General features: G+C 28.4%; 1 protein-coding gene across 1 annotated transcript; it reads left to right on the top strand.

Annotated features, from left to right (window-relative positions):
- Nucleotides 1-5,842: 5,842 nt before the first annotated feature.
- LOC113369906 (protein artichoke-like) lies at nt 5,843-23,218 on the top strand (the record flags this gene model as incomplete). The annotated part of the gene is made up of 12 exons (XM_026610528.1): nt 5,843-5,943; nt 14,370-14,530; nt 14,604-14,773; nt 15,515-15,667; nt 16,946-17,148; nt 18,734-18,835; nt 19,071-19,215; nt 19,286-19,540; nt 20,297-20,908; nt 22,193-22,287; nt 22,393-22,778; nt 22,952-23,218. Coding segments are annotated over exons 1-12 (2,650 nt in total), but the record flags the coding sequence as incomplete, so codon positions are not given.
- Between the last annotated feature and the right edge of the window lie 261 nt (nt 23,219-23,479).

Raw genomic sequence — 23,479 nt, 5'->3', positions numbered from 1 at the left:
CAAATACATATTTAATACATTTTTTTGTGTAATGCCTTCAAGAAAATTTTTTGTGCGAAATAAATATTTAAGGAAAAAATGAATTAATTAAATTAAAAAAGTTAATTAAGTAAATATAATGTTTATTTGATTAATAGCATTATTTTCAATGAATTAATGATCCTTACTTTGCAAATTCTGCACACCAACCCCTACCTTCAGCTATTTACGCTTAATTATGAAATTATCTCGGCGATAAAACGAAAACACCCAGAATCATAAATCCTAAACGAGATTTCGAATCGTCATTGCTTGATATAAGCCAAAACCTCTATCTGTTTATCAGCATTCATATTATTATATACACGTGATGATTAAGATAAATGAGTCGCCATTAAAAGCACAAAAAGGTATAAATATCAAAGTTATTTCTTAATGTTCTCAAAGGCACCCCCGGCTTGATTATTTAATGACTTTGCGACGGCGGATGGTCGGTGATATATCGACCCCAAAATGGAGAAACATTGTAAACGACATTAGACAAAATTTACTCCTTAAATGGTAAATGGTAATGGGTTATAAGAGTCGTTTAAATCAGATTAGTATCAATATTTATTTGGGTACGAAATAATTAAAACTAAGCCAAGTGATTTTGTTTTTAATTGTTTTATTAGTGGGGAGACCGAACTTTTTTGTTGTTCTAAAGTGTACTTACATGGGAAAAGTGGTAAGATCCTCGTCCCAGCACCCACAATATGGCGATTAATCAAACAGTAGTACTATCCGTTTTCTCTTGAATATGTAGACCAAAACATGTTTCCAAATAGCCTTTCGGGATAATGCTGCAATATATAGACACTATTACTGTGTATTACTGTGTGTAGACTATATCACTATTAGAAAAAAAATATAATTTTATCATAAAAAGAAAATTAGGTTGCTTTCTAATCATGCTAAGTAGTGAAAAAATACATCACACAACAACTCATAGAACACTGAGAAAAGTTCTGATGCTGTTAATATTTTTTTTTATTATTAAATTTGTATGTAACAATGAGAATAAAGTAATAAAATATAATAACGATATTATAATGTAGTTTTAGATGCCAAAATATTAGAGTGTAACTCAGAATGATGACTAACCCATGTGTCCCCTAAATTGTTTGAACAACAGTTTGTGTTATTTTATTTATCACTTTTACTTCTACCATAGTCGTTCAGGAGTTTTGATCTTAATGATTAATTTTGTGAAGAATAATAAAACTAAGTAAAACTAGTTTGTTTAAGTCGTATAATTAACTTCCCGTAGGGTAGTTATAGTAATGGGCCGAAAATCGAAAATGAAAATTTTCGCATATATATCTTCATGTTTTGAAGGCTTCTGAACATTTTGGCATGCCTCAGAGAAATTAGATTAGTGTGTGTGTTTTGTGTGTCCGTATTTTTTCGTTTACGTTTTCGGGCGTATGGATCAACCGATTTGAATGGTTCAAAAGCATTCTATCCCTATTGATAGGGAAATGTGCTGATTAGTTTTTGGCAAAGGCAGGTCCGGCCGTCACGGAGATACGGAGCAAAGAGTGCAGAAAATAGAAATCGAGGTTTGAGAGAACGGAGTATCCGATTTAAATGATCCAAAAAACAATCAATTTGTAATGATTGGGAGAAGTTGTGTTTAGTTTTTGGCAATGGCAGGTGCAGTTGTTTTGGAGATACTGAGCTAATTGCAGATTTTCATCTAAAACACAGAAAGGAAAATTATTTGTCTGATGAATACTGATGTAGACTGATTAGATGTCTAAAATGCGATATACACACATATATCTCTTGAAATTTTGTTCATAATTTGCAGGTCCTTTTTCAATACACACACACACATTATATATGCATTTATAACTGTTTATGTGGTATTTGTGTTATTGTGTATATAATCTGCTTTTATAACTTTTTATGAAAAAAAGGACTATTAAATTAATAGAATCCTCTACAACATTAGTATCATGAAATTTAGATTCACTCAAAAATATTTTAATAAATATATGCAGTTTTCAATTTTTTTGGGACGTCAGCTTCTGTTGGTCTCGCACTAAATATGAAAGATTTTATCTGAATCTTTATTAAATCTTTATTAAATCTGAACCCACTTCTGAAATAATAAATTTGGTTCTCTTTATTAGAATACGATGTTCTCTCAAATTGTAATATTACACTTCTATATGACCACATTCGACTTCACAGTAGGAGAAACTGGGTACGGTTGTGCCACTTTTTTTATCTGCAATGATTTTGTTAATTTAAGAGCTAGTTTGATGAAAAGTAAATTAAATGGTAATTTGAACATTGCCTTTGATGTCATTCTGAAATACTGTCCTCAAATACGATGGATTAATCATAGAATCAAATCCGATAAGAAGAAGGCAAGTGTCACAAACGTTCTGGGGGTGTGGCATGAAAATAGGTGAAAAACAATAGCTATAAAGTCAAAACAACATAACATAATCATTCAAGTAATGGGCTTATGAATATAGTATAACAATATTTAACAAAACATCAATTTTTAAATAAAGTTAACAAGACATCTTTGTGGAATCTCTTTCGTATTTTGTCTTAGCCCATTGTAGGCGGGCCCCATTTTATCGACTATTTCCTTCTTTTAAAATAATTTAACATATACTTACAGAAAAATAAACTCATTTAATATCTCCCCGTCCTTGTTCAGGAGCGTTTTTGTCGAAAATCTATCGGTCGGTCTTATCAGTGCAAAACGCGCAATAAAACCCCCAATGAATATTAGATGTCGCATTACTTTTCCATCGCTTTTTCACGAACAACGGAATTATCGCACTCCGGAAAAACTCTCCTTACTTCGAAGCGCTAAGACTTTCCCGGAAAATGCATTTCTCTATTTTCTTTCGATTTTCTCCTTTTCAGTCAATAGTGTTCGAACGCAAATGTTGCTGATGTTTTCTTCGAGTTTCGCACGAATCCAATTAGAAAAGATCAACAGAAGATAAATACTGGTAAATTACACCAAAGGAGAGGAAGAAATCTTTAACAGTATCATGGATTTGCCATTGAATTTCAGGAATCAGGTGCTGTATTTAGGAAAAATAAATCGATAATAAGAAACTTTCGCATTTTTGTAGGTCTATGATATTTTGATAAATTAAATTAGGATTTTTATAGACAGTTGTAATTACTTAATGAAATAAAATAAATAAAATATAAATTAGGGTTGCAAAGATATTTTGTAGTTCAAGTTAGGCTTATATATTTTTTTGTATAAATTAGTAATAATCAATTCAGAATTGATGAATTTTTGCATTCACCTTTTTATTGATTATGTTTTATGTAGAGTTGATATGCTTTTTGAAGATAAATTCTAAGTGCATCACAATAATTTGAATAAATTAAATTATAAAAAATCTTAAATCGTGAGAATTTAGGTCTGAACTAAACAACAGTGCTCACAACCAAATAAAAAAAAATTTTTTTTACTGATTTTCAAACATTGCCAATTATCTCCCGATAGCGATGTCGTGAGAATTAAGATGATGACTGGATATACATTTTTTGCCCTCTACTTTCAAATACTGTTGTTGAGAAATTCTTAACTTTTATATGTCGGTGGTAGACCTTTCTTAGCGCTGACCTTTATGCCCAGCACTATACTATATAGCCACTCATTGAAACATTCAGTCTTAATGATTTTTAGCATTTTTTAACTAAAATTTAGAAAAAATAATGTGCGGTGCTGTTTTTGTAATTTTGTAAATAAAAATATTGCAAAACTTGTAATTGCTTTGGTAAAACATTTTCGAGCTTTAGATGTTTCTTCAAGCGATTGATTTGAACAATACATTTTGATTCCAAAATTCACAAAAGCCTAGATATAGTATATTTAACTTCCCATGGGGTAAGTTATAGTAATCGCGAAAAATATCGGAAATGAAAATTTTTGTATTTCTTAAAGTTTCAAACGTTTCTGAACATTTTCGCATACCTTAGAAGAAATATATGTATGTGTTTTTTTGTATAGCGAAGGTAATGCATTTATGCATCTCAGACTGGAACATTAAAAAAACATTCGATTCATATGGATATCGAGACATACTGTTTAGTTTTTGGCAAAGGCAAAACTAGCGGTTTCAAAGATCCGGGGCAAAAAGAGCCAAAAATAGTAATTCAGTTTTTGAAAGGACGGAGCGTCCGATTAGACATATGCCCATCAAGTTATCAGATATTTTATAGAGATTTTAATAATGTGTACACATTTTGTGTCCTTTTTTTGGTTCTCTACCAAGTTTTTTAATTTTGAAGCTTATTTATATAGTTCAAACAAATGTCCTCGACATTTTCGACAGTGTGGAATAACCGATTTGAATGATTGAAAAAACATTCGGTTCGTACTCGATCGCAAGGCGTTTTTGCAATAGACACATCTTGCCGTTTCGGAAGTATCGAGCGCAAAGGTAATAAAAATGGTCATGCAGAAGAGAACGGATCATCCAATTAGATTAATTCAAAAAACATTTTGCTTTTGTAGACTGTGTGAAAAAAGTGCTTTCACAGAAAATTTTGTAATTTTAAAAATTTTCAATTTAAAATTTCAATTTTTTTGATAATTTCCAAAAAAACCCCTAAATTTTGAACAATTTTAAAAAACTATCTAAATTATAAAAAATCGTTTTTTTACAAAAATTTTAGATTATTTCGAAATTTACAAAAAAAAATTGAATATTTTCAAAAATTTTAAAAAATCGATTCGAACTTATAAGATTTTTTCAAGATTTTGAAAAAATATCAAAATTACCAAAAAAAAATTTTTTTTTTAATTTTTTTAAAAAAAAATTACAATTTTTTTGTGAACATACACATAACTTGTTTGTAGAATACGTTCGTCGCCCAATTTAACAAGCGCTTATAAATTTACAGTATTTATAATAAATAATCTATTTGAAAATATATAAAACAATTGTAATTAATTATTTAATTTTCATTGATAAATTGATTATGTTCATTCTTCGAATGTATTTAATTACGGTACGAAATGTTTCATCAATTTGCCTTAAGGCACGATGCCATGCACCACTAGTTATAAGTGCATTCAATTCATTGAATTATTTGATCAATACATCTAAAATAATTCATAAAAATCTTTGTAATTTCGAACATACTATAATTTATTACACCGGATTCGTATGCAACAGAACCTTCTTCCTCTACCACACCAGTTTGCAGAGTTTCTCTTCCATCTAACTCACAACAAGAAAGGTAAAACGACTCGAACAGTTAGATTCTACACATAAGGCACTGAACAACTTTATATTTTTGGAAATGACTTGAAGCGTGGGTCATAAGCCTCGTTGGCAAATAATTAGAAGTTCACTTCGAAAATCTATCTTATTTCATAAAATTCGATTTGGAGTCTCTTCAGTTACTCTTTTTGTGTAAAATATTGTAGAGAGAAAATGTTTGCAGCGGCGCAAACCAGTTTGGAAATGTCAAGTGAATGTGAATACAGCCTCGTGTTCTTGCTTTGAATTTAAATCACGGTTTATGAAAAAATATATGCGGATAAACATAAGACACAAGTGTATCAGAAGTGCATTACTTGAATATAAAAAATATTTTTAAACATGTGTAAAAATATATTTTAATTTTTTAAAATAAAATTATTATTATTAAAACTAAAAAAAGTATTTATTTGTTGTGGTTGCTGTAATAAGCAGTTTGGAGCTTATTAATATGTTACAATTTACTAAATAAAAACGCTCAACTAAATTTTTTATATTTAACCAAATATGTTTTATAAATTCTATTAAATAGTTACCGATTTAGTGAAATAATATTATTTATTAAAATGTGTAGTTTAGAATTGAAATGTGTGATTTTATCAGTGATATTAGGTTTAGTAAATGCAGGCTATATACCACCAGGACCAAGATACACATGTCCAAATAGGTAAAAAATATATCTAAATTATAGTTTAAAAAACATAAATTTAACCAATTAACCAAAATAAATATTAGTTAACTATCCCAAAGATTTTATATCAATTTAAATATTAATCTATATTGTATCATATTCTTTTAAATCTAATGTAAAATCAATCAAATCAAAATCAAGTACAATCAATAAAAAATTTAAATTAGAACTCAGAGTATTTTAAAAATCTGAATTTTAGGAATTTCAGTAAATGCCTTAAATAAACAAATAATTTCATATTGTTCTATTTTATATTTTATATTATGTATTCTATATTTTCTTCATATAAATCAGAAGCATTAAATGTGATTTAAGAGTATAAACTTGAAATTCTATATAAAATTATAAAAATGTATTTAGGATTTTATTAATAATACTTGAACTATACAGTAGATTTAATATTTTAATATTTATTGTTAACATTAAACTTTCTTCTATCCTATATAACACAATTAAATATCAAAAACTATAAATTTGAATTTAGAATCAGAACCTTAAATTATAAATAAAATAATGATTAATTAGGCTTTTGTAGCAAATATTTAACTGTGTAATTGATTTTATATTATTGTAAATATTAACCACTTCATTCTCTATATTTTTCTCTATTAATTCTAATACTGTACTTTATACTGTACTTTATATAAAATACTTCAACATTATATTTTGAATATGAACCCAAATTCACTAAATTTTATATTACTCTAATTACTTATTATTACATTTTATATATGTTCTTCTTACATAGTTTTAAATAAAAAAGTTTAAATATTAATTAAAAATATAAACTCCAAACAATATACAAAATTATAATCCATATAAGTGATTCTTAATTATTTATTTTTTTTATTTTTATTAACCATTATTTTATAATGGTATATTTTTGTTTCTATTCAGCACAAATTGAAAAACTAACTTTAAAATTAGAATTGAACATGGAATTGCATATATAATTATTATATAAATAGTGTAATTAATTATTTAGGACATTGTTATATATTCAATTTGTCCTTAATTTTAATGTAATTCTTTATTGTCCAGAACATTTGGTTTAAATATATTTCCATTGAAAATACTACTAATACTACTAATTTGAGAAATAAAGAACCGGTTACAATAAGATTTTGAACGATTAGTGGAAAAACGAAATTGAACTATTTTTAAAACAGTATTGAATTTTTTTTAATTACTAGTAGTTTAGGTTGTGAAATTATCAAAACAGTATTAAAAGTCTGCTATAATAATTAATTTAATTAATTTAATTTATATAATTTATTAATTAATTATTTAATTAATTTATATAAATAATTTAAGAAATAATTATTGAACTATAGTAATAATGAACTATGATTTAACCTGATACGAATGTAGATATAAAGTTCTCAAATATCTAACATAATTCCATTGAGTAAAATGCATTCAGTATAGTATTAGTAATAACATTTAAAATTTTACAAAATTCATATAAATAGCGAAGGCTAAAACGCGCGTGGAACACTTTCACTTGTTCCCATGCATCGTCATAAATTCTGCTGAGATGACTGAGAATGATTTAAATAGAAATTTATAATGGAGAAATAGATTATAATTATTTTGTCGGAATAAACACTCAGAAATAAAAACAATAACACGCGTAAAATCATTATAGGTGACCAAAGAGTAGTGGAGACTGGGTACGGTAGTGCCACTTTTATTTGATCAGCAATAATATAGTTAGATCACCAGTTAGCGGGGAAAGGAAAAATTAATTTAACATTTGTCTACGTGGAAATACTGAAATGCTGTCCTTTAATAGTAGATTAGATATAAAATCAAATCAAACAAGAAAAGAGCGAGTGTCACAACCGTCCACATCCCAAGGATGGCTGTGACAGACATAAACGTGGGATAAAAGACAAATATATAAACACTAAAATGGTTTATAATGACTTATATTGTCAGAAATATGTAACACAGCTCAACATAATCATTTAAACAATCACAAAGCTTATAAATATTATATATGACAAAATTAATTAAAAAATATTTTTTTTAAACAAAATAAGAAGAAATACACTGAACTATGCGGTCACTTTCTTTCTTATAATTTAAAGATTACCCTCACGACTAGTGTTATTACAAGTTTCTTCTTTGGAATAAGTCAAAACTGTTAATAATTACCAGTTAACTAATCAGTCAAATTATTACAGTAACTATGAATCAATATACTGAAATCTAGTCAAAATCCTCATTACAATGATGTCTAATCTAATAATGACTATCAATTGTGTGTTTTACGTGGAACCAGAAAACACATGTACCATGGCACTTGATTTATTTTACGCCACCCCTACTTTCAGAATATGAGCTTCCACAAACAATGCAGAATCTTTCTTTCCTTGTATTGAATTTTCCTTCATATTTTGATCAAGTTTAGTTAGATTTTTCTTCACATGTTTAGCCTTTTAATCGAAAAAGACATTAAAATACATGTCACAACCATACCCACAAAACTTGTCACAACCGTACTTACCTTTAGAGCCAAAATCATTGTTATGGTCGAGTTAAATTATTTCCGGAAAAAGTAATTACTGGTAATTAACTGCTAATATTCAACTTGTAGCAAAATAACAAATAATGTAACCTATCTGTATAAAGGTAACAGTTATTAAATTAACAGAAATCAAACGAAAAAACTTATTTTGACTCTTTAAAAGCTATGTGGTCTACAGATAAGATGCTAACTCAATGAAATACTGGAAACTTGTTTGAACCAATATACTTTATCTTCCTCCCTTTGGACCCTATCTCAAAATCAGTATAGTTTAGCTGGTATGACGACTGTCACTACCGTACCCTGTACCCTGTGTTTAGTTTACCCTGTCTACTAATATATAAAAAACAAAATAACAAATACAATTCAAATATATAATATAAATAATAAATTGATTTTAATCAATATTTAAAATGATGATAATATAATTTAGAAGCATAAAATCATAAATAATATTATAAACTATTATTCAATATTTTCTAGTATATTACTCAATATTTCTTAACTTCTTACTTTTGTATCTAGTTACATTATTTCTATATAAACTGAATATACTACATTCCTATATAATAATGTGTCTTTATAATCTATCGTATACCTATTTGTATTCTTGATAATTTGAACTTTAGTATTTAATACTAATAAACATGTAGTAAGACGTACATAGATATAATAGTCAACATTTATATAGACATATAGTTTGGATTAAATAAGGCAATGTAATAATAGAGAATACAAAAATTACAATAATATATTTCTAAAGAATGATATCATCATCAGTAGAATGAGTTCGATTCTAATTCTAATCCTTGAAATTTACCCACGGAGCTCAATGATCTTTAGTCATATGTAGTCACATTCATTTTTTGACAAATTTAATTTGATGTAGGTACTTAATACTTTTGATCTGAATAATATGTGTATATTTATTTTACTTAATTATGCGTGGTAATGATAATATGTCCTAAATTTCAGATAAAACGCTCAAAAAATTAGTGAAATTAACAGTTCTAATTGTGGGGTTACTAAAATTTAGCTGAGTGTTAAATAAATATTTTTAAAAATAATTTATAAGTAAATTAAAATATTCAATAAATATAATGAAACATAATATATTTATGCACTTTATTTTATTAGTCTATAATATTAAAATTAATTTGCATGTTCTTAATTTAAAGATTAGGTTGGAAACTAAGTACGTGCGGATTTTTGTTAGTAAATTAAAAACATTTTTCTCGAGGAACTAAATAACTTTATACTGAAATGCATTGTCTCTCTTCCTACTTTCATAAAACGTCTGGTTTTTGTTAACAAAAAACTAAATCAGGGATAATTTGACAATATTATTAATTTATTTGAAGTTGAAAGTTTTGTAAAGATTAAAACTAAAAATTATCGTATAGTGTAAGATCAGGACTATATGGTAGAGGTGGCAAAACATCCCAACCGAGCACCAATAATTTTTGCCGAATGGCAAATGATATGTGATGCTAATAACGGGGTAAATAACCGTTTCGATTTGCCAATTCAGGTCGCTTTTTCTCAACTAAATTCTTCAATTTTTTTAGTTGTTTTTTTTGTAGACATCAGAATGGATAGTTGGGTTGGTGATAAAAGTTTAAAGTAGAAAACTCCTTTCAATCAACTTCAACGAAACAAGAATAATCACTAAAACGAAATTTGTCAAACCCTGCCGCATTTTTAAAGCTCTATCACCGTAAACAGCATATAAAGGGTATGGGCGCATTGCCATATAGAATCGGCCCCACCCTGGTATTGAAATAATTTATATGCCATTTTATAGGTCTAAATGATAAAAACCGATATACCAATTTTCAACTTTGTATCTCATCTTATGGCCGAGATATCATTGAAAATATGTGAAAGTGGCCCCTTTTTTCAAACTCACTTTTTGACGTAACCATAAAAGATATCGAAAAAAAATTTACGTGGTGCTATTCATATTGGCTTAGGCCACATAACGTAGAACAATCGATGCCAAATAATTAATTATTATTAGCTGAAAAAGATAAAATAATTTTTTAATTGATGTTTTCTGGTAGTGCGTTTAGTTGGACCACCTTCTAATTAGCGTTATTCGAAAGATTATTGTTTTTTCTTTTAGTGCTAAAAATATTGTTCAAATCAATTTGGTGGAACATATTGGAAAATTGAAAAAACCGGAGCCAGTACACCCGCGCGTAACCCTAATAGTACCCTGCAATTGCATAGAGTTCGTTCGAACGCAAAGCAGTGCGCGAAGCGCCCGAAACGATTCCTAAGAAATTCTGAATGTTACAATATTTTTTATATAGTTATATGTATTCATATGAAATAATGATATAATGAAACAATGTAATTTCAACAAACCCAAGAAACCTTTCTTTTTTTGAATGATAATTGTAATATTGCGATTATAAAGCCCTTATTGTGGCCTATCTTTATCAGTACTACTCAATACTACAATACAAAAAGAAATATGACAAATGGTAATCTGAAATTCTTTGCTTTTTGTTATTTAATATTCTTCAAAAATTATTCGCCATTTGATGTGGAAACTTTCTATATAGTACTTCAGAAATTTACAAAAATTATTACTGAAAGTATTCTAATAATCATTTTCATAACATAAAATTTTTCAGTTAATTTATTTCAAAAATTATATTATTTTTATGTTTGTATTTTTTATGTGGCTTATGTGCGCAAATATATCGGCTTTTACACAACACACTAAATAATAAATTATTGCCTAAAGTCCGAACATTATGTAAAACTGTAGGTTTTTTACATAATAAGTATGAAAAACGATTATCATCGGATGGAGATTTGGCTGATGATGAAGTGATGAACTATATGAATGAACGGACTATACCCAACACCTTACATGATGAAGTTATTGAAAATCGATGGACCAGACGAGCAAAAACACTTCAACTTCTTCAGCAAGATCAGTTGTTAGATTTCCCACATTTGAATGAACGATAACTTAAAATATTATCACAGGGTCATACCAGTTATCACAAGAAATATCTTACCTAGCTGAAATGCTGTCTGACCAAAATCAACCGAAGTTATATTACGTAAAAGAATATAGGAATATAATTAGAATTGAGGTCCAATCACGGCATATAAATAGGAAAAAATATAATGTTTATATTGAATATACTCCGCTTGGCACCAACTATCGAAGTATTTCAAGGTATTGCTGTAGTTGTCCCAATGGATTGAGGACTGTTGGTTGTTGTTCACATATTGCAACTATCATATATTATATGTCATTTGCGAGGTATTTATCACGTATTATACGTCCATCAGAAATACTATCGAAAATTTTTGTAATAGAGGAAACTTCGGTTGCTATTAACCATGACAGTGATGACGATTAAAATAACAAAATATAATTTTAATTGATTTATTATTTATTTATTTAGCATACCGAAGTGTAAATCATATGATACACTTGTAAATTTTAAAAGAACACCAATAAATTTTTATTTCTAATAATATAATTAAAATACTTTTATTACTTTAATTAAATTACTCACAGTGATAAATAAATGAATTTGTATTTCAGAATTCAAAGTTCAGAATTTCTTAGGAATCGTTTCGGGCGCTTCGCGCACTGCTTTGCGTTCGAACGAACTCTATGCAATTGCAGGGTACTATTAGGGTTACGCGCGGGTGTACTGGCTCCGGTTTTTTCAATTTTCCAATGTGTTCCACCAAATTGATTTGAACAATATTTTTAGCACTAAAAGAAAAAACAATAATCTTTCGAATAACGCTAATTAGAAGGTGGTCCAACTAAACGCACTACCAGAAAACATCAATTAAAAAATTATTTTATCTTTTTCAGCTAATAATAATTAATTATTTGGCATCGATTGTTCTACATTATGTGGCCTAAGCCAATATGAATAGCACCACGTAAATTTTTTTTCGATATCTTTTATGGTTACGTCAAAAAGTGAGTTTGAAAAAAGGGGCCACTTTCACATATTTTCAATGATATCTCGGCCATAAGATGAGATACAAAGTTGAAAATTGGTATATCGGTTTTTATCATTTAGACCTATAAAATGGCATATATATTATTTAAATACCAGGGTGGGGCCGATTCTATATGGCAATGCGCCCATACCCTTTGTGAGCTTAATTCGGTGCTCCCGAAAACGTCGACGAAAAATTGTAGCCATATATACATACATACTACATACCCCATACACACATTCATTTTTTCTAAGGTATGCCAAAATGTTCAGAAGTCTCTAGAACGTAAAGATATGCGAAAATTTTAACAATAACAAAACTTTTATTGTTACATATTTACAGGCAAATAACTACTATTCAATCAAAAGGGTATTTTATTCCAACCATACATACAATATTTATACATATTTTATATATTCATACATACAATATTTATACATATTTAATTATATTGAATCATTTATTTTAAAATTAGATATTATAAAATTATATTGCAAACGAATCAGCTTTGAGAAACTTTAATTATAGATAACATTAATTAGTATAAGGCGCATTTCCGATGTTAACGTCGTCTTTTAATTATGAAATTATATAATTATACCAATGTTAATGAAATTATTTAATTTTAACTAGCCAACCATCAAAGAATATAGCATATCATTTAAAATGCTAAATATTTAATATACTAAACTAAAATGTTTTGTCAATACATGTTTAACAATTTTTCGGAGATGTTTGTTCCATCGCATCATTTAACAATAATATTTAATATTTGCTTTGTTATCTTGTGTAATGTTAAATTTAACTAATGATTTATATTTTATTTATATTGCTATAGTAAAACATATAATCATATTTAACTGTTTTCTAATTGTAACTTCCCGTAGGGTAGTTATAGTAATGGGCCTAAAATCGAAAATGATTTTTTTTTGCATATATTCACGTTTAGAGGAATATTTGATATACATCAGAAAAAATGGATGTATGTGTGTATGTATGTATGGATACAATTTTTCGGTTACGTTTTCGGGCGCACGGATCAACCGATTTGAATGGTTCAAATAACATTCAATTCCTATTGATAGGGAGATGTGCTAATTAATTTCTGGCAAAGGCAGGTCCAGCCGTTACGGAGATAAAGAGCAAAGAGTGCGGTAAATAGAAATCGAGTTTTTGAGAGAACGGAGCATTCGATTTGAATGATCTAAAAATATTCAATTAGTAATGATTGGGGGAAATGGTTATTAGTTTTTGGCAAAGGCAGGCCCAGCCATTTCAAAGATACAGATCTAAATATACAAAAAACGGCAGTTTTTGAGGGAAATAAGCATCCGAATTAAATGATTCGAGAAAAATCTGCTTGTGTTGACAAAACAATTGCTTTTGGAAAAAAAAATTGCCAATTTTTTTTTTGTATATTGAAAATAATTCAGATTTTAATTTTAATTTGGGCTAAAATTTTAAAGTTCACTTGTATACTCTAAATAAATAACTTTAACTTTGTAATTCAGTTTATATAATTCTTATAAATAAATATTAGACAAATCTGACAGTATTTATAATAATCTATTTGAAAACATTTAATATTCTTCGAACATTTCGTTACGGTACGGGAAGTTCCAGCAATTTGCTATAAGGCACGATGCCATACTCCACTGGTTTTATCTTCTAATTATTATTTGATAGTTCTACATGATGTTGCGATGACACTTCTGCGCAACACGTCGCTTTTTAGAAGGCAACGTAACAGTTGTCCTATCTATTTTGATTTATTTTATATTAGGATAAAATCCAATTTCAATAGTAATAATATTATATCGTTATATATAAAACATATTACATACTTATGTAATTTATAATATTTGTCCTTTTTCTTTAGAACCCAGCTAATTTCGCCTTGTGTCTGTTTGGCGGGTGGTGACGATGGACTAAAAATTCTTTGCGAAAACTCCAACATAGCTTCCATGGGCGTGGGTCTCAATAATTTGGCAACCTTTGCAATGCCCATTGAAGAACTTAGATTAAACAAATGCCATTTTGGTTAGTAATATTTGAATAATACTTTACAGAAAAATAATTACAAATTGACTTAATTATTGTTTACATTATGCAGAACGCATGTATGGAAGTCTTTTGTACAAATTAAAATTAAGGATCTTGCGAATTGAAGACACGCCGATTCAAACTATTGATCAATATAGTTTTCTTGGAGTCAATGATACTTTGCAAGAATTGTATTTGACGAATACTAGTATTCATACGTTTCCCAAAGAAGCATTTCAGGTAAAAATAGAAATTATTGATGTAATGATAACATATTTGTTTAGCAATAATTTGGATAAATAGCCAACTGTAGAAATTAATCTTTTAACATCATGAGTGCACATTGCTATATATTTAGAAGTCTGCTGTTCACATAGTATCTGTTCGTTCTTTTTAAATTAAAAATTATTACTATCATAGTTTGCGAATACAAAAAAATAAATTTAAATGATATAATTTATTCTGTATAATTTTCTAATCATAACTGTCTAGTTACCATATTAGATATATAGAACACAAACTAAACACAAACAAAATATATGTAAGTAACTAACACAAACAAAATATATGTAAGGAATTTTCCTTATTTGAACCTGTATAGTTTGCTAGTTAAGTTTTTTTATATATTTTCATATGACAAATCCATTCCATATTTCAACAAATATATTATCAAATTATATGTATTTAGAATTTCTAGTAACTTGATTTTTTAAATATTTATGCCGCGAACATAATGGTTGCTGAGAAAAAATGCCAGGATATTATAAATAACTATTGTAAATCGAAAAACTTAGGCTATTTCGGATAAAAAGTAATAGTAATTGTTAATAATTTTGTTAGTTTCAATGAATAATATTCGCTTATCTCGACACTTATTAAAAAATCTGATTCGTTTGTTCATACATATTAATGAAATTTTTCAGAATTTAGTATTTATGTTAATATTTTCCACGTATAACTTCTAATTATTTAATTTTGCAGATTTTAGGTAACTTAACAGTGCTAAATATAAGACAACATAATTTTACCAAGTTAGAAAAAGATATTTTCTACGAAAGCAGAATCAACATCAGACTTGAAAAACTCCATATCACAAATGGACCACTTTCTGACTTTCCAATTGAAACATTTCAGGTATAAAAATTTTAATCATGATAATATTAGTTTATTTTTAATATAATTTATTTAATATGGAAATAAATATAACTAGTTGGTATTGGTACATTGCCTTGGCAAATTTCATGAACTTTCCGATATAATAATCGACTTAATCTATAATAAATAAATTAATTTATGAGTGATTTCAAATTTTCAAAATTCAATATTTTTTTATAATTGAACCAGTTTCCGTAAGACTATAGTGCTTTAGTATATTTATTAAGAATAAGTACTCTATCGCTATGCCAAGTAAATCGTCTAATTATTATTCAATTAAACGCCAAAAAACTACTCATTTTCTCAAACTTTGATGAATTTTGAAAATTAAACTACTTGTCGTAAGGCCGTAATAATTCAGTAAGTTCTATAAGACCATGATATATATTGCCAAAAAAAATCCACTTAATTTTTTTTCAACAGTTAATTACAAGAAAACGGCTCCGTAGATTTTTACCTAAAACTAATAAGTATGATTCCCAACTAATATCTTTCGAACAGTTTTTTATTTTTTAAAATCGATTCGGTAATATGAGCTTAAATGCAGACAAAAAGTATAACACTTTTTCCCAAATTACAAAGAAACGGCTCGGTAAATCGTCGCACAAAACTGACAAACGATAGTCCTCATTGAGATACATTAAATGGCTTTTAAATTTTCGAAACCGGTCCAGCCGTGTTTGAGAAAACGTCGATTTACGGCAAAAAATCTGTTCACATACAAATTTGGTCTCATTTGATTCAGAATGGCTTGAAACGTTGAGGAAACATAAAATTAACAAATCGGATTTTTTGATGAAAACATAAACTTCGGAAAGTTAATCAAAGAAAGTGTAAAATATGATCAAGATCATCATGCAGATTATTATTCATAGTTTTATTATTCATTGAGAAACAACTTATTCAGCACATTTGTTTAAGGATTGTTTGGTTTAAAATTCGATCTGGTTAGTTACTCATCATCTATAATTTTATTAGTATTTATGAATTATTTAAAATTACAACAAACTTAAAATTGTAACAGCTCTATTTTTATTTCAAATGCAAACTTCAAGCGCATTATATGTACTTCAGCCCATTTGCTATATTGTGTTGTTAAAAATTTAAAAATTGCTTCATTGATAGACCAGCTAAAACAATTCATATCAGAGACAAAGGATCATTAGAACAATAAATATAGTTTCTTTACCTATATGATTACTATCTCTCGGTTTCTCTCTGTTAACGATGCATTTATGACATTCAATTCTCCCTTAGCCCCTAAGGAAGCTAAAGACGTTGGACTTGAATACAAATGCATTAACAGGACTCAAAAGGAACCAGTTCAAAGGACTCCGGGACGTGGAAGTCCTCGATTTGAGTCACAACAGTCTGCCCAAGTTGGAGGCGACCGCCATCTCTGATCTTACCAAATTGAGCTGGTGCAATTTGTCACACAATGCGATGACTGATTTACCGAGGTAAAAAGATAATTGAGTGAAAATGATCTATTGATAATAAATGTATGATAATGAGCCCTTAAATATAATGCGTTATAGACAAATACACCCATCCCCCTCCCTTTACACGGAAGATAGTTCTCATAAAAACAGCGTAACTCCAAAAACCGTGCTAAACGAAAATCACTATAAAAAAGCCTTTTTTTACAGTTTTTAATACGAGGAATAACAAACATGTTGAACAAAAAGAGTGTGCGTAAGATTCAGACGCGATTGAAGTAAAACTTATTTACTACTGTACAAGGTGGCAATTAAGTAAAAATAAATACGTCATATAACAATTTTGAATAATGTTTATTAGTAATATGGTAACGTTCATGATGCACATATTTATTAGTGTCAACCATTATACACATTTATATAATGATAAATTATAAATTATATATTTATAATAGCAATAAAAATATGTATAATATTTAAAAACAATAATGTAATTAAAGTCATACTACATATATGACTTGATCGGTTTGTCATTGTAATTAGCATTTAGAAATGAGCCTTCATTAGAGAAATGAAGTAATTGCTGATTAATAAATTCTATAATAATCGTTCACACAGTGGATTATGTTAAACAACGCTTAAACAAATATTGTTTTCGCAACTTCACTCATCATGTAATAATCGTGCTTAAAGAACTTTATGTAATCAAAATTAACATACATTCATTTACTGATGGTATTTTTTTTACTTTTTCGCTGGCGATATAATCTCATTCTTTGAAAAGCTACAATATCTGTTTTGCCTAAAAAATATTTTCCATTTTAATAACTTCAAAGACTTATAGAAACTACGAGTAATATCGAAATTATTTCAATAAACTTATGTTTCATACACGGCGCAAAGGCTGCATTTGTTTTATAATTTTCATTGTAATTATTTACGGGGGACAGGGTAAAATATTCTTCTGATTCAGACACTTTTCATTAAATCAAGATTTGTACTACAAATGTAACTTTAAATGTTTATTTATCTATGCCGATTTCGTTGTTGATATCCGTACGCAAACAACAACAGATCTCTATTCACATACCCGACGTCTAATCAAAATCGACCCGTATAGAAATGATATCACCGAGAGCGAATGACGAATCATTGGCACTCGACTCTTATCTTATCTTATTTGCCGTAAAGCACTTCCGTTGCATTTGTACGGATTTACACCCTAGTCGCGCCTAAAACGTTTTACTTCAAAACTTATTTAATTTATCATATATAATCAGGTGAATATAGGGTTGATATGGACTCTTCAAGAACTTTAAAATTGAAAAAAAAAACTTGCTAAAAATTAATATTCATATTCACTTAAAAAAATACAATTCACTAAATTCACTCAAATTAAATCAATTGATAATTCTATGAGATATAGTTGTTTATCGAAAAGTTTAAAGTTCAGAGAACTTGCTAAAAAGAATAATTGTTTCGGTATTTTTTGTCATTTTTTATATGTTTCTTTCAAATTTATATTTGTGAAAATAATAGAGCACTACTCATTTTCCAAATAATAGTATAGCCAAATTCAAATAATTTATTACAATTTAAATTTCAGGGGTACATTTGCCAGAAATGCTGTACTTCGAGTTTTGAATTTATCACATAACAAATTGAAAAAATTGGACACAAACAGTTTCCGTGGTATGAGATTTTTGAGGTAAGAATAATTTATATATTTGTAAACTTATATGAAAATAAGTTATACGAAATTTTCATACAAATACACTTGTCCAATAAGTTTTACTTCTTCACTTGAGAAATGGACAAATAATTCATTTATTCATTCAACATATTTCCCTTGCTCTTTACTATTACTCTTGCTCTTTACATATGCTCTTTACTATTATAAATAATTATTTAAAATAATATGACTAATAATTTATTATTTTTAGGCGTTTATATTTAAATGATAATCAAATAGCAGATGTCGGTCGTGGTACTTTTGGATCGATCGCCAAAATTGGAACAATCGATTTGGCACGAAATAAAATTACTAAAATTGATTATCAAATGTTTTTCCAACTCAACTTCATCGAGGTAACTTTAAATAAAAATCTTGAAAATTCATGATATATATTTTAATTATTTAATTTTCACGTTTATCCAGATTATAGATGTATCAGAAAATGCAGTGACAGAAATTCAAAAATTATCTTTCAAAGATATTTATTTGGCAAATATAAATTTATCGCACAATGCAATATCCAATATAGAAGACGGCGCTTTTGAGAATTGCGCAAATATAACAATATTGGATTTGTCATACAATAATATCACTGCCATTCCAAGGAATACTTTTGATCCAACGACATATGCAACTGAACTACAACTATCATATAATTTTTTGACTAATATGTCTCAGGTAAAGTTATAAATAATCAAACAAGTTAACTTTTCTACGGCTATATATCTAATTCTAAGGGCATTCGTAGCGCAGTGCTAAGAGCCTCAGTCTTGCAACCACAAATTTTCGAATCCAAATTCAAATCTCTTGCTATGTACAGCCTAATATCACGTTGTAGTGATAACCATTTTTACTTGGAAATATAGAACCAAATATATGTTAAAATAAGTTAAAATAGGTTTTTAAGATATTGCTGTAATACATTACATCACAAGTATAATTTTTTTTTCTTAAATAGAAAGGACAATTGGATTGCCTTCTGGCTTTTCATAGTGTGTAAATTTAGTATTAAAAACACATTCACATGTGTTTCCTAAACTAAGGGACCGATTCTGCCGCATAACATAAAAATGTTATAGCAAGACCATGTTATAAAGAACTTTCCATACAAAATATTGGCAAAAGCCATGTGGTTAGTGTGCAGTCAGGCGCATTTCTCAGATTTTCAGATAGAAAACCTAACCTAGAAACCGCACAGATGTCAAAAAAACGATCTTAGACAACAGGGTCTTTCTGACTCAGCTCCATAACATACGAGTGACGTTGCAGTTTATGTGCAAATCGCCTGAATGCGCAGCAAATACATGACATTTTGACAGTATTCAGTATGATTCAGTAGCATAATGTATGGAAGTTGGAGCGTAACATGGCCTTGCCATAACATTTTTCTGTTATGCGGCAGAATCGGTCCCTAAATCTTATCATTTTTTTTAGATTCCCCTGCACAATATGACTGGTTTAAAAATCCTAAACGCCTCACACAATCTTATAGAAATTATTCCACGAAATACGTTTCCCAAACTATACGAGTTGCACACAATAGACCTTTCATACAACAAAGTGTCATCGATCGCAAATGCAGTTTTACAAACACTGTTTTCCCTTAGAAACTTATACCTCAGTCACAATTCCTTGGAAATAATTAAACCTCCGACTTTTGGAACATTACCAACATTATTAGATATGGATTTGTCTTACAATAATATGAAGGAAATAGCAAAAGGAGCATTCACAAAATTGACAAGTCTCAGAACATTAAATGTAGAAGGAAATTTACTAAGTAAAATGTTTACTGTGCCGATCTCTTTGGGTCATCTGAAGATTGCAAATAATTTGTTAGAAGAATTGCCTGAGAAGACCTGGCCTAGCATGAATTCTATACTGTCTTTGGACTTCAGTGGAAATAAATTTGAAAACCGATTAGTACATGGAAGTTTTTCGAATCTTTTAACTTTACAAAGACTGAATTTATCGGAAAATGGAATATCGCAAGTGCCTTGGGAGAGCTTAAGTGAATTGACCGCTTTGCAGTATTTGTATTTACAGGTAAGAGAAAATAAATAACTAGTTTTATTAATATTGCATAATCGAAATGATAAAGAATAATATATGATCACATGTAAAGCTAAAATTTTAAATTGGAAATATAATAAAATCTATGCACGTCCACATAGCAGATATTTTCAAAGAGACGTATCGCAGATTTATTGTAAAATATACTTTACCACTTAAAAATTTAGAAAGAAAAAGAGTGCGCGTAAGTTTCACACGAGATTGAAGTAAAACTTACTAGCATTTAAGTAAAAATAAATACATCATATAACAGTTTTGGATAATGTTTATTATTAGTAATATGGTAACACTCGTGATGCACACATTCATTAGTGTCAACTATTATACACATTTTTATAATTATAAGGGGTTATAAGGGTTAGAAATTATATATTTATAATAGCATTAAAAATAAATATAATATTTAAAAACAATAATGTAATTGAAGTCATACTTCAAATATGACATGATCGGTTTGTCATTGTAATTAGCATTTAGAAATGAACCTTCATTAGCGAAATGAAGTAATTCCTGATTAATAAATTCTATAATATTCGTTCACACAGTGGATTATGTTAAACAACGCCTAAACAAATATTGTTTTCGCAACTTCACTCATCATGTAATTGTGTTTGAAAAACTTCATGTAATTAAAATTAACATACATTAATTGACTGATGTTTTTTTTACTTTTTCGCTGGCGATATAATCTCATTCTTTGAACAGCTGTAATATCTGTTTTACCTAAAAAATATTTTCCATTTCAATAACTTCAAAGATTTATAGAACTACGAATAATGTAGAAATTATGATTAATTCTATAAACTTATGTTTCATACACGGCGCAAATGCTGCATTTGTTTTATTATTTTAATTATAAGTATTTACGGGGGACAGGGTAAAATATTCTTCTGATTCAGGTATTTTACATTAAATCAAGATTTGTACTACGATGTAACTTTAAAATATTCATTTATCTATGCCAATTTTCTTGTTGATATCGGTACGCATACAATGTTGACCCCAGTACGCATACTACGACAGATCTCTATTCACATACGTGACGACTAATCACAATCGACCCGTATAAAAATGATATCATCGAGAGCGAATGACGAATCATTGGCACTCAACTCTTATTTTATCTTATCTGCTGTAAGGCACTTGTACGGATATACACTCTAGTCGCGCCTAAAGAAGTTTTACTTCAATAAAGATATGTAAAGTACTTTTATTGAATATGTTAGACCGGCACTATACATTTTTTTTATTTTTCAGAACAATAATTTGACTCGGCTTCCCAAAGCCGCGTTTGGAAGATTGCCAGTAGTTTTCGAGTTGGATTTATCACACAATAATATCGGAAATATTAGGTAAGCATATATGTGAATTGCATACAAATAACAAAATAAATATCAAATATATCTTAATAGAAAATTTTATATAATAAAATTACTCACATGTTTCCAATATTTCAGCATTCATGCATTTGACGGTCTGCTCCAACTTTTAAAACTAGACATGTCTCATAACAAAATCCGTCAAATTCCAACGGGAGCATTTAGAGGATTGGTATCTTTGAGAACTCTTCACTTATCTCACAACAAAATAGAAAAATTGGATAATAAAACAAATAGTTTATTCGAAGATTGTTTGTCTTTAGAAAACCTGGATTTGAGTCATAACAAAATTAGTTTTGTTACAAGGAAAAGTTTTCCGAGCAACCCGTATATTCCGTACAGATTGAAAAATTTAGATTTAAGTTACAATTCTTTACCAATTCTTACGTACGATTTGACTTTTGGAACAAAGAAATTGGAGAAACTTAATGTTTCTCATAATATGATCAGCGACCTGTATAGAGGTAAGATGTAGTAAAGAAAAGTTGGATTAAATAAAATTTAACACTAATATTTGTATATGCTCTTTTTCCTATGCCAATAATTTCATTCTTCTGAAAACTCACCTATTTGTTATAAAAATATATTAAAATATGAATAAACTTCATTTTCTTATCATTTCATCATTTTCTTTCAGGAGTATTAGGCAACTTGACTTCACTACAAACGTTAGATATGTCCTTCAACATGCTAGAAGATTTAATTTCTGAACCCAATGCCTTTAATCTACCAAAAAACATAACCAACTTGATTATGAACGACAATAAAATTATGTTTTTGCCAATAAACAAACTAATAAATGCAACTCAATTGAAAAGTTTGGATTTGAGAAATAATGTGATCAACCAGTTTCCTTATGAATTTGTGCAGCAGATTGATCAAGGGTTAGAAGTCAAATTTGAAGGTAAAAAAATAATGAATAGAAACCAATGATTTATATAAGTCTAGTAAAATCAGAAATAATAAAAACACTTTGCAATATTTTACCTTTTGGCCAATTGGCACATAAGACGTGATCTTATGTATTTGTTTTAATATTAGATTATTTAGATGGTGTAATTCTGTACAAATTATACAGTAATGTGAATTTTGAGGTTAATTTACTAGTTCAACTTGTTTAAAGTATATTCATTTAATGCATTTTTAGAGTTGGACTTGACCAGAG

This window comes from Ctenocephalides felis, unplaced genomic scaffold, assembly GCF_003426905.1.
Source record: "Ctenocephalides felis isolate EL2017-DRISC unplaced genomic scaffold, ASM342690v1 CF-g0.4_SCAFFOLD_00819, whole genome shotgun sequence".
Taxonomy (NCBI): domain Eukaryota; kingdom Metazoa; phylum Arthropoda; class Insecta; order Siphonaptera; family Pulicidae; genus Ctenocephalides; species Ctenocephalides felis.
This window is presented reverse-complemented; position numbering and strand designations above follow the sequence as displayed.